The following is a 12,775-nucleotide window of genomic DNA, read 5'->3' as shown; positions in this document are numbered from 1 at the left end:
ACCTACACTTTGCTTGCTCACTCCCCTCTCCTGCAGGATGAGGGCAACAGCAGAAAATATTCCTGGGCTGAGATAAATACGGTTTAATAAGCAAAGGAAGGGGTGGGGGGGGGTGATGCAAAGGCAATCACTCTCCACCTCCCGCAAGCAGACTGATGCCCAGCCGGTCTCTGAGCAGTGATCACCCAGGAAGACATACCCTCCCACCCCAAGAGTTTTATTGCTGATCATGATGTTATATGGCAGGGAATATCCCTCCAATCGGTTGGTGTCAGCTGTCCCGGCTGTGTCTGCTCCCAGCATCTTGCCCACCCCAGCCACCTTGCTGAGGAGGGGTGCAGAGTGGGAAATGAAGAAAGTCTTGACTCTGTGCAAGCACTGCTGAGCAAGAGCCAAAACACTGGTGTGTTACCAACGCTGTTTTAGTCACAAAACCAAAACACAGCACCATAGGGGCTGCTGTGACAAAAGTTAGCTCCATCCCTGCCAGACATTCATAGCCACGTTCTATCATAGCTCAGCCCTCCTGTGAATGACTCACCTGCTCAAGCTTCTCTTTTTCTGTTTTCTAGTGGTAAGTAGCAGCAGGTGTAACTTTTACGTTGTACTAGTAGACTTACACCTTGTTACTCTGATCTTTCCTATACTGCTGATTGTGTTGTGCCATCAGTGCTTCCCAGTTGTTTGCTACTGTGAACTCGTGCTTGGTAATGTGGGTGGGACAAAAAGCAAATATGAATCCTAAGACTGCTCCTTGAAAGGCTTCACTAGTAACTTCCCTCATGCTCCATCATTCGTCTTGAAACATGGCAGTAATTGTCTTCATTTTAGGTTTTTGCATATGCAGTTACGGTTCCTGTATCAATAATCTTTTAATCTATTCAGAGATATTTATGACTTTGTTTAAAAAATCAGTTGTCAGTGGTGCAATTTATGTTCAGCTTTGTGTTAGCTCTCTTCCACATACTACCATGCTCTATGTTTTTGAGGGGGAAAAATATTCAAAAGGCTTGCGTACTTTTAGTACGCAGTAAGTCAGTCTGACTTCCTGTGTCTAATACGAAATTTACTTAAAAATATTTGTCACTAGATCTGCTGTTTTGTGCACTGTTTCTTGCTCGCTTATGGATATTATCTTGAGCTTGTAAACATCTGGATGTTGCTTCCATTGTAGGTCCTGTAATTCCTGTTGGTAAAATACCAAAGTATTTTTGATCTTGCTTTTTGTGATGTTGTTCAAAATCATAATTCTTGTAGATACATGGGCAGTAAGAAAAGTAGAATTTTTAATATGAGCAAGTTCATATGTCGCTTTTCATGTCAATGCTGTTCTCCTGCCTGGCAGTCTTGCTTTTTATGTTTTCTTACGGCTAAAGAACTTTTGCTGATCAGCTTACTCGGTAAGGTCAAACTTGGCTTGACTTTTGGCCATTCTCACATTTTACTTGTGTTTCCAGATCCTACAATTATCTGTATGCATTTATCCATTTTTGGTTTCCTGTTTCTCCTTTCTTCTCTTGTCTTGAGTTCTCCTCAATTAGGACATGTGAGTTCTAATGAGATTAATGAGAGACTGTGCAACTTTTAGTGGGTTGGTTTTAATTGTGATCTGCACCATTCTTGTTGCTTTAGAATTTATCCATGATTACTCATTCCCAAAAGCTTTGGTAGAAGACGGTTAGAAACTAGATAAATCTTTAAAGACTTGCATAAATTTAAGAGACATCACAGTGAAAGATGCTGCTTTTTAGTTAATATGAAAAAAACACAATGTTACTTTGTAGAAGTTGGTCTGTATTGAAAACTTTTCCTATCATAATTCTGGAAATATGGAAATATCTTTATTACATTACTAGCAAGGGTATTGTATGGAAAATTATATTGCTGTATTAAAATGCATGAGAGAATAATAGTAGTGAGTTCAGTAAGATGATCCTGGTTGCAGCTTCATAGTGTGCAATTTTTAATGGTGATTTCTGAGCTTAAAATATGTTTTTCTTTCATGCTTACCAGCACCAAGAACAAGTGCTCAATGATACAGTGGATGGAAAAGAAATCTACAATACAATCCGCCGGAAAACAAAGGATGCTTTTTATAAAAATATTGTCAAAAAAGGTTATCTTCTGAAAAAAAGTGAGTTACTTTTACTTTGATGAAATTTTCTAAAATAAAAAATGCAGATAGAATATCTCAAGTTGGAAGGGACCCATAAGGATGATGGAGTCCAACTCCCTACTTCTCGCAGGACTACCTAAAACTTAATCGTATGACTGAGTGTCGTCCAGACGATTCTTGAACTTTAACAGGCTTGGTGCTGTGGCCACTTCCCTGGGGAGCCTGTTCAGTGACTGACTACCCTCTCACTGAAGAACCTTTTCCTAGTGTCCAACCCAAACTTCCCCTGCTGCAGCTTCACTCCATTTCCTTGTGTCCTATCAATCTTCATCTGAGAGAGAAGATGAGCACCTCCACCTCTGCTGCCCTCCTTGAGGAAGGTGTAGACAGCCACAAGGTCACCCCTCAGCCTTCTCTTCTCCAAGCTGAACGTGCATACTCCATGAATTTAGTATAGTACTGGTACTAGAAAGAACAAAATTGAAGTGGAGAAATGGTTCTAGGAAGTGTGTGAAGAGCATGAAAGGTCTCTTTCATTAAGTAGTGAGTGAATAGAACAACATAATACATAAAATCGCATGCAATGTGAAAATGTTGATTGACAGTTGCTCTGAAAAAAAATCAGAGCACGGCATTAAAACTAGGCATCCTTGTCAAAGGTAGCATTCAAACTCATTAAATGAAATATGTTTTCATAAAAGTTTGTGTTTAATATGAAACCCATCAAATCATCAAATTCTAGCTGATAAGGTAGGTTAGAGAGAGCTAGAATAGTATAAATCTGTACATTTGTTGGAAAGCATAGCTGGTTTAATTTTGTCATTCCGAGGTAGGTCATATGTTTTAAATCTTAAAATGTATATTCTGCTATACAAGATGTATAGCAACTTTTTTTAGGGTTGTAACAGTGGCGCAGTCAACATAACAATAAATACATTAAAAGCTGACTGCTTGACTCATCTTAATATAGCCCTGAAGAGTTGGCATTGAGCAAGTCTTTGAAGTTCTGAGGAAGCTAGTCACTTACCAAGTATTACATTTCTACATTTTTAAAAAAAATGAGCATTAATGGAAACAGAAGAACTATCAATAATAAAATTTCTGCAAGTGACAGAGACCATAACTAGAAGGATAAGTTACAGACAGTAATCTGGATAGCAACCAAAAGTGAAGAAGAAGGTATGATTTTAAATATAGCTAAATATAAAAGAGACATTTAAAAATGTAGACCCTCTGAACAGAACAAGGAAAGCATCTCTTATGTTGAGAAGGCTGATTCTGAGAGAAGGTGTAGAGGGATGTCATAGAGTGAGGTATCAAATAATGAATTGAAAATCTTTAGCTAAAAGAGGTAATGAGATACTTTAAACGTGCAAACTGGAGCACTGAGTAGTTGTAGAGAGATGCACGTAAAATTCGGTAAAACCACTCTTCCAGCTGGAAGACAGGGTGTAATAAGTGGATATTAGATTTGTTTTTTCAAAACAGTGCTATTGCACCTCTCTCAAGGCCCATGGTGGATTTATGATGATCAAAGTATAAAATTAAGGCTGAAAGTTTTTTCTGAATGGTACTGTGACTTCTGCACTAAGTACTTGCAGAGAGTTCCTAATCCATTGTAGTTCAGAGAAATGCTTTTAGAATGTTTTCTCCAAAGCAAGTGGAGCCAGCCAAATTCTGAGATACAGTTCTGTCTGTGGCATGGTTCTGATTTAAGTTTCCATATAACATATTCCCATTTCTGTTCTTCAGCCATACTGTTTTAAGATACTGTAATGCAATCTGTTAAATATTATTCAGAGTTTAGGAGGAATTTTCTCATGTCAAGAGTCTATTTCTTAATTAAAATGGTAATAAATGGGATCCACAGCATCATTATTTGCAAACTGTGTAGATACCGTCTTAACACTGACAGGAACTCACTGTCCAGGCAGCTCATATGCACTTGCTAAATCCTGCTGAAATTAGTGAAAATGTTTAGAGAACCTTTTGCAACTCTACCTGCTTCTATGAAGAGGATCTAGTTTATCCACGTGTTGCATAAGATTCAGTATGCGTGCTGATACTATAACTTGAGTGGTTATCTGTACAATGTTCTGTTTGCTTTACTGCCCTCTTCTGTTTTCTTCATTTTGAAAGTTTACACTTTCTTTTAAACAGTATTGTAACATTTTCTTGACTCTTCTACAGGTAAAGGAAAGAGATGGAAAAACTTGTACTTTATATTAGAGGGAAATGATGCCCAGCTTATTTATTTTGAAAGTGAAAAACGAGCCACAAAACCCAAAGGACTAATAGACCTTAGCGTGTGTTCCGTCTATGGAGTACATGACAGCTTGTTTGGCAGGTAGGACACTGGCTTTTAATTCCTGTACGTGTGGCAGGAGAGTTGACTGCTAGTTTGAGCATGTACAGGACATGGGTAATATGTGGCTAGTGAACAAGTAGTCCCAGCTCTCATTGTGGCTCCTGGTTCGTACCAGGAGTCTGTAGTTGGTGTGGATTACAAAAGCATGTGTAGCTGATGAATAGTAGCTTGTTTAGCCGTGGCAACTTGTTGATAGCAACTGTACATGAACAACTGCTAGTTAGAAATTTTAGAATTTAGCATTAAAGTCTTACTGTGAAGTAACATGTGAAGATGATTCCAGCTTTTTTTTGCGTTGTCATTTTTTAATAGAGTGCATTAATTGTTCCATGTTTCATTTTACAGACATTAGAGATTATGAACTGAGGGGTTTAATCCTTTTGAACTAAGAATTGATAAGACCAAGAATTTTGTCAATTCCAAAAGATCTACATTCTTCTGCTAGGTATTTGAAAGCTAGCTTGGTTAGACAGAGTCTGTACTTGTCTATTTAAGGACAAATACTTTTGTTAGATTAGACCAACTTAGCAGTAAACGAGTTCACGTAAGTCAATATCATCAGAAATTGGTTTTGCACAATTACTATATTTGGAGATAATTTTCACATCAAATCTTATTTACTGTAATATTTTTGATATTCAAAATATGCCAACTGCAAGGAATGTGATTATCAGCAAAGAAGCTGAGAACCAAAGTCTTTCAGATATCATCGGTACTTAACAAAAAAGAGTTTAAATATTTGTTCATTGGTTGTTACAAAAAAAAAAGGTATACTGTCCTTGTATTATAGTATGGAAGAAATGGGTACACTTTCTCCTCCAAATGTTAGATAGAAGTTCTGGTTATCCCATGGATCTTAAGATTTATTAAAAAATTATGTTTAGTCAACTTCTAGTTATCTTTGTGAAAAGTCTTCAAGGCAGTAGCTTAAAATGTTGGCATTTCTTAAGATGCAATGACTGGTGCTTTTGTTTGATGTGGTTTTTTTAATCTTTTTAATAATTTTGAAAAACCCATTAAACTAATGGAATAGTACAGATGAAGAGTACCAGAACAGTAATAAAAAAAAAAAAAAAAATCACTGAAATGATCCTTATGTAAGTTGGCAATTATGGAGGAAGCTTTGGTGCGTATTGTAAACAAGGAACATTGTGGTCAACAGTGACTGTCTCTTAAACAGCTTTTAAGAAACACTGTACTGTGGGTTAAAGTGTAGTTGGACAGTAAGTGGTACTACATGTGGGTAAGAGGAGATGCATAAAGTTGCACCAGCTTATGAACCTGTTAGTGAGGAACTGTAGCAGAAATGTGTTAGTTCAGCGTAAACTTTGTTTTGGCACAGATCAACAAGTGAAGGTGTCTGCTAATATTATGAAGATATTAAAACTTACATTATTTTTATTTTGTTTATTTTTAAGGCCAAACTGTTTTCAGATAGTAGTTCAGCACTTTAGTGAAGAGCATTACATCTTTTACTTTGCAGGCGAAACTCCAGAACAAGCACAGGTGAGAGCTTTTGTTGCTAAACATAATTTTAAAAGTAATTTTTTGTCTTGTGGTGTTTAATGATGATACCCTTCTTAAACAGAAAGAGAGTGCATCACAACTAGTTAGTGGCTATGTATGTATTAGCAGGTGCTTTAATGTAGTAGCAGTAGGTCTGTAAGGGGAACAGTTGGTGCTGAGAACCCAGCATGTATATTGGCTGCTCTTGGGTTTTTACTTTGTACAAATTCTGGTTAGGTCCATGGGCTGAACTTCCATTATTTCCTATTATATGTTTCTGGAGAACATATTTTTTGACATAGTTCAGTTCAGAAGAATAATTTACTCTCCGAGACTTTTGCATGTTATGAACCACAGCATAGTAAGTCGGTGTTTCCCTTCAAAGGCATATTCGTGATATGAGGTAAAATGCTAATGCCCCTATGTGTGCCCAGTGACCAAAGTATACCGAGCAGCTGCCTTTTGCAGTTATTTGTCCTGTCCATAAGTTGGTGGTTGTTCATAGTCTTGGGCTCTGATCGTGCACAAAAAGTAAGGTTTTCTGGTTTTAGTTGCTATCCTTCAGTTACTAGCTCTCTAGCATGTATGTTTGCTGATTAAGAATTGAAGGACAGGAGCCTAATTCTCTGAAATTCACTCACCAGCAGGAGAGCATATCTAAGATGAGATAATGTCCTTATTTATTAAGTTTATAGCTCTGAAAATCCATAGCTCTGAAATGTATGTGTTGCATCAAAGGTTAAGCTTTGCATTTCATTTTATTTGACTGGAATTAAACCTGTTTAGAGCACTTGTAATAGACTGTTATTCACCAAAGTGTGAAGGCTGAATAAATTTAGTATTCTTCTTGTGCTGTGTATAAAGGAAAGCACAAATTTTCCTGTTAAATTAATACAAATTTATGAAAGTCACTGAGATGACATCAGCATGATGCAGTAGCATTTGTCACACAGCTCTGAATGTCTTTGAGAAGCAGCATGCTGTATAATAATTGAGAATATATACATTCATTTCCACACTCATTACTGTACATTCATTTTTGTCACAGCTGCAATGCCTTTTGTGTGCTAGAAATAAAAAGTAAGAATGCGTAGAAGGCAGAATATCCTGTCTTGTTCCCTGAACGTTTGGTATAATCTGATTCTGGTTTCGATCTGCTTAACAGGTTGTTAACTGCGTTTATACAGAATACAGGGGGTTTCTTATAATATGCTTTGGCCCAGGGAAGTTTACTCTGTAACATTTCATAGAAGAATAGTTTTATTTGGATATTAAGGCTTTCTTGCAATGTGGTAAATAAATATCGAAGCAGTGCCATCCGATGGATTGCATGTTGTCATTATGGTTTGTACAAAACAAAAGTGAATGTAAAATGTAGCTTTACATGCTATTGTCACTGCTTACTGTGCACATTAATTCTCGCTGCCGTAAGCTTTGGCATTTAACAGGAAAGGTTTTCCTGCTATGAGTGAATATAGAGGCACACTATGCATCCAGGAAATAATTTTATTAGAGTATTTAGGAGGCATTTGTTTCTTCGATTGCTACTCCTTCTGAGAATAAGGAAATAAGGAATTGAAACTTTGTGATGCATAGTTGAAAGCTTTTCCTTCTGTGAAAGGTTTTGAAAGCTGAAACCTGACTTGCAAAGTGGGCTAGCTGAGAATAGCTGCAGTAAAATGTTCCTGTATTTTTAAAATGTGAAAGATGCTGTGATGGGTAAGATTGAAAGAGTGTTGTGGGTTTTTTAATGACATTATTAAATTGTACTTTGAGAATAAATGGCAGAACTTTGAAATATAGACTTAAGAAGGTTGTTGGTCAAAACCTAAGTTTTCTGCTTTGCAAGAGCTGTACAAAATTTGGTGGCTGGGGGACAAAAACCAGAGAATGAGGACATAACATATCTTCCACCTTCCAAAGGCCCCTTGCAAAGCTCCTCTGTTAGCAACTTTCTCACGCTGCAGTGACTTTTTCAGAGGTGGCCTGGTGAGTTGGCAGAGCCTCTTAGCAGCTTATTTGTTTAAAAAAAAATAGACACAAAGGTTCTACAGTCAGTTTGGTGTTAGACAACCTGTTTATTTCCTTGGTCAAAAAAGAATCCATCCATTCATCCACTCTGCTTTATGCATTTGTGAGCAAAGTGGGGAATGTTGGATATATGCTTCTGTGTTCCTCTGTCAATGCTGTCTTAGGTTTTGTTTGAAGTATACACAGTATTATGACTGCCATACAGAAGTGCTGGAGAGAATAATCAGAACAGTTTGGCTTGTTAAGTGTAATTTTCTCAGAAGCAAACAAGTTGTGCTTCGTTTTATATACCATTTGTAATTTCCTGTAATACTACTAGACTGGAAAATTGGTAAAGGTCATGCTGTATATCCATTAGTAATGCTTGATATTTCTAAAAGAGAAAATGCTTCAGGTTTGCAAATCCTTTATTAGGTTTTGCTCAGTACAGATAAGGATTTTGCTTTAATATTCAAACTTGCATACTTTGGAATTGCAGAAAACTTAGGTTTTGCCAAGCTAAAGAGAAAACTTCAGCTACTCCCTGTATATAATGTCTGTTCCACTGCAAGAAGCTGTATCTGACTTTTTTTTATTACACTATTCTTCATCCTTCTTTCTTAGGACTGGATGAAAGCTCTGCAGATGTTTTGCAGTTTAAGAAAAACCAGTCCAGGAACATCTAATAAACGTCTACGTCAGGTGAAGCTGATACTGTGGGGTTGGCAGTGCATGTGCAGGAGCGTTTTGTCTCCTCGTTGCAAAATGATACTGATAAATCTCATAATTTTACTTTCAACAGTAATACATCCTGCGTGTACTTACTTTCCTTTTCGGAACTGTGCAGTACCCTTGTGAAACCAACCAGTATGACCTACACTTTGTTATAATAGCTGTATATATAAAACCCGTAATGGCTTTAGGCAATCTGCACATTCTTTGCTAGGCATTAATTTCTGACCACATTTGAGTAAAAGTGTAAAGAAGTCAGCATTTGTATTGTCTTAACTTTTAAAATTTACCACACATGGAAAACTTTAAAAATTTGACAGACTTATGTGACATGTAAACAAACTTAATGTTACTCATTTTCACTAACGAATACATGCTGAATCATACTCGTGGCTTAATTTCTCTTGGCCTCTTGAAAATGCTGTGTTTACCAGAATTTCCTCAGAGGTAGGATATGGATAGTCATAAACAGCTAAGTCTTTGGAGAATAACATGAAAATACTTGCAAGAATCCCTGATATTTTTGAGTGTTGGAATATTGAATGTAGTTGTTTTAACAGACAGTGAAGAAAGGAATAAAATAGGATGTTTTCCAGGATGCACAACTGTTCTGTAGTCAACACTAAAGATGTGTGGATATTTCTGAATAAATGAACTAAATTAGGTGAATTTACAGAATAAAGTGGTAGGTGAAATTAAAGGGCGTCAAACTGCAAAAGCAAAGCAAAAAGAGTGACAATCTGAAATAATTCTTTACTTCAAAAAGCAAAGAAATCACTCATCTACAGAAAGAAATAGAAAATAATGCGTTGGACAAGGGAATTTTATGTAATCTATTAGGAGAGCACCAAATAAGCTGTTGTGTGTGGAATCATCCATGGCTCTTATTCAAGGTGACAGTCTTTGATTTCAGTAAAATTTGCTGTGTGTAGAAAAGTTAGTGTTAGCAAATCCAAACGCCTGAAAGATCATTTTAAAAAAAGAAAACAAGATGCCTTAAAAGCATGGGGCTAGAGAATTGTTTTCGGTAATTATTTGAGCCCCTCTTATTTTGTCACTGGTGCCTCTTAAAATGTTTTTCCATTACTTCTGTTCCTTTCTTCTTACTAGGAAATTTTAATTTGTATTCAGTAATCATATAGTAACATTAAACTTCTGCACAGAGGATAAAAAATAATTTATTCATGTGTTTTGTATTTCCATTTTAGCAACAAAAAAGTAAATTTTCTGTAATTTTTTTTTTTAGGTCAGCAGTCTTATTTTGCATGTAGAAGAAGCTCATACGCTCCCAGTAAAGCATTTTACTAATCCGTATTGTAACATCTACCTGAACAGCGTCCAGGTAGCAAAAACACACATCAGGGAAGGGCAGAACCCTGTGTGGTCAGAAGAATTTGTCTTTGAGTAAGTCTTAATCTTCTTGAATTACAGAATTTCATTTATAAGTTGCATTGCATTTAAAATTCTTAACACTGTGTACTGTTTTGCATATGCTTTTAAAAAAGTACTTTAGGCCAAATTCTGCATGGGCAGAATTTTCTGTAGGCATCTAAATATCTTTGTTAACATAAGTGTCTTTGGCTGACTGTGAGAACTCAGGATTGAAATGAGTTTAGAATAAGCTTAAATTTCAAGCAAGTATAGTATTAATTGAGGCTTTCTGTCTTTTCTCCTAGTGATCTTTCATCTGATATTAATAGATTTGAGATAAGTCTTAGTAACAAAACAAAGAAAAGTAAAGATCCAGATATATGTAAGTATTTTTCTGTAAAAGATGCATATATATTGCAGCAATGGATACTTTGTGTGGTTTTCATTACTCTTGTCAAACATTGTCACAAGAGAATTAAGTGTATTTTCATGCTCACCATACAGTTGTGTTTGTATGTTTTGGATGTCCGGTACTGGCTTTCCATTAATGTTTTTACAATGAGAATCTGCATGTTTTTTAGTAGTGAAATGCACAGTATTCCAGTCCTGTGTATCTGGTGGCTTTCCTGGCTCTGCTCTAGAGTAGTCATTGTGTTATACAATGAATGTGCTAACCAAAAAGCAAGAGAAGCTGTCAGTATTAGTCTGCTTCATAAATCACCAAGTTTCACAGAGTTTTATGTCTGATTGCACGGAATTCCGTCTCAGTTTTTTTGTCACTTCCAGTGAGAAAGCGAGGAAAGTTGTAGTACTTTCATTGTGTTAAAAAAAAAAAAAAAGTGTATATTTTTACAATTCTTGGTGGTCTCTGAACAAGATTTGCCTTGTTTCCTTTCCATTTTACCTCATCTGTCTACTTTCCTTGTGTTTCCTTAAACCTGAAGTTACCTCCGTATCACTTTGCATGGGAAAGGAGCTGTATTTTCTTCTGCCTTTTACAGAAGTTCCCAAGAATTTACTTTCTTCATGTAACCCGGACAGCTGCTTCTTCAATTGTCATTTTGTTTCTGTTCCAGCAAATTAACAGCAAGCTGGTAAAATCTATCAGCTTTCTAGATAGTGTTTGAAGAATGTGGATTCTGAGCTCTTAAATAGGAAAAGATTTTATTTTTTTTTTAAAGTTTTGTTCTCTTCCCACACAATGTGTTTTTTAGGGTTTTCTTTTTCTTGTTCAAGGTATCTTGTTCCCCACCATACTTGCTCTGGAGCAACTTTAGCCCCCTGCCTCTTCTTTGCTGCCTGCAGGGCAGGACACTCTCCCCACCCTCTTCAAATTTGTTCCAAGATTTTTTTCTTATCCATTGTGTTCAGAGTTGTCTGTTCCAAAGCCTGACAGAGTATTTATAATTTACTGCATTTGTTTTCAGTTCACATGTATTGTGTTACTGGCCTGTTATGTTTGCCTCAGTACTAATTTATTGATTTTTCTCGTCTTTTTTTTTTTTTTTTTTTTTTTTTTTTTTTTTGAGATCTGTAGAGAAACCTTGGCCAAAGTAGAAGAATTACTGCTCTCTTTGAATGCTCTTGCAGAACCTAATTGAATTTCAGGCCTCTTTTGCCTTTCTCTGACTAGAAAACTCTCTGCATAGCAGGAAGAAAAAAGATAAATTCCCTCTGACAGAAGGGCTGTAACTGCAGTTGTGACCGTGTTCTTGCACTGTTCTTTTTTAAGCTGGAAAACTCATTATCTGTCTACACCAATGTTCTAGTTGATAAAAGAATCTTTAAAAGCATAATTCTTGAGTGGGCTAGTTCAGTAATGTCTTAAAAACGTTTTTGTAGTTTCCTCCTCTCTGTCCAGATTACGGAGGTTGTGTTGGCTTTGGATGCATCGAGCTGATGGGAGGTGGCAGAAGGTTTCCTTATCTAGGTCAGGAGCAGAGCGGGCTGAGTTTCTTCATTGCAGTTAGGTACACTCTTACAGCATAGCCCAACAGCCCTTTCATTTTGGGATAAGGATTAGTCTAAGTCAGCTTGAATGAACAAATATCTCTGCTTATATCCCCAGCCCTATTAAATATGTTAAATGCAGGGGTGAAAAATTGAGCTAAACCAGACCTTATCCGACGTACTGATGTATTGGGTTGCCTGCATAATCCTTGAACTCTTCAAAAGCAAAAGAATTGTTTCCCTTCCTGAACATTCTGCTTTGCAGCCACAGCTGTTAAACGTGGACTGCTATGAAGTGGGAGTCAGGTGAAGCTGGTACTATTCATCCTCCCAGTTAAATAGTGAAGTCAGCTTTTCGGCTTGCTGTTCCTGCCATATAATGCAGATTGAAGGCCCAAAATTCTATTATTGGTCTCACTGCTTTATTTCTTTTGTCGTAACACACAGAAGTTAAATATCAAAATGTTACCTGCATGAAGGCTGTTTTCTCAGTATTTGAAAATAGTTTCTGAGCTTTCAAATCTTTGACTTTCATGTTTGCCTATTATGAGTATTCCATAATTATTTCAGTATTTTTGTTTTTAAAAAGTATTTCAAATAGTCAGAAATTATACTGAACAGTTTAATATCAATTCTATTTACCTTTTCTTTGTTTCTCTAACTGTAAATTGCATAAGGATTTATTCAAATCAGTATATATAATATGCCTTGAAAAAAAATAA

General features: G+C 36.4%; 1 protein-coding gene across 1 annotated transcript in view; it reads left to right on the top strand.

The window, feature by feature from the left end:
• Positions 1 to 12,775, top strand: part of RASA1 (RAS p21 protein activator 1) — a gene marked incomplete at its 5' end in the record, with an annotated part of 64,939 nt that overhangs the window by 37,133 nt on the left and 15,031 nt on the right. Inside the window, 6 exons of the mRNA XM_082497771.1 lie at positions 2,014 to 2,134; positions 4,307 to 4,463; positions 5,903 to 5,990; positions 8,625 to 8,702; positions 9,979 to 10,136; positions 10,409 to 10,485. Coding sequence (XP_082353897.1) covers positions 2,014 to 2,134; positions 4,307 to 4,463; positions 5,903 to 5,990; positions 8,625 to 8,702; positions 9,979 to 10,136; positions 10,409 to 10,485 — 679 coding nt within the window. The remainder of the gene's footprint in view (positions 1 to 2,013; positions 2,135 to 4,306; positions 4,464 to 5,902; positions 5,991 to 8,624; positions 8,703 to 9,978; positions 10,137 to 10,408; positions 10,486 to 12,775) is intronic.

The sequence above is a fragment of the Vanellus vanellus genome (genome assembly GCF_965231255.1).
Source record: "Vanellus vanellus genome assembly, chromosome: Z".
Taxonomy (NCBI): domain Eukaryota; kingdom Metazoa; phylum Chordata; class Aves; order Charadriiformes; family Charadriidae; genus Vanellus; species Vanellus vanellus.
Note: the sequence above shows the minus strand (reverse complement) of the source record. Positions and strands in the feature narration are given on the sequence as shown.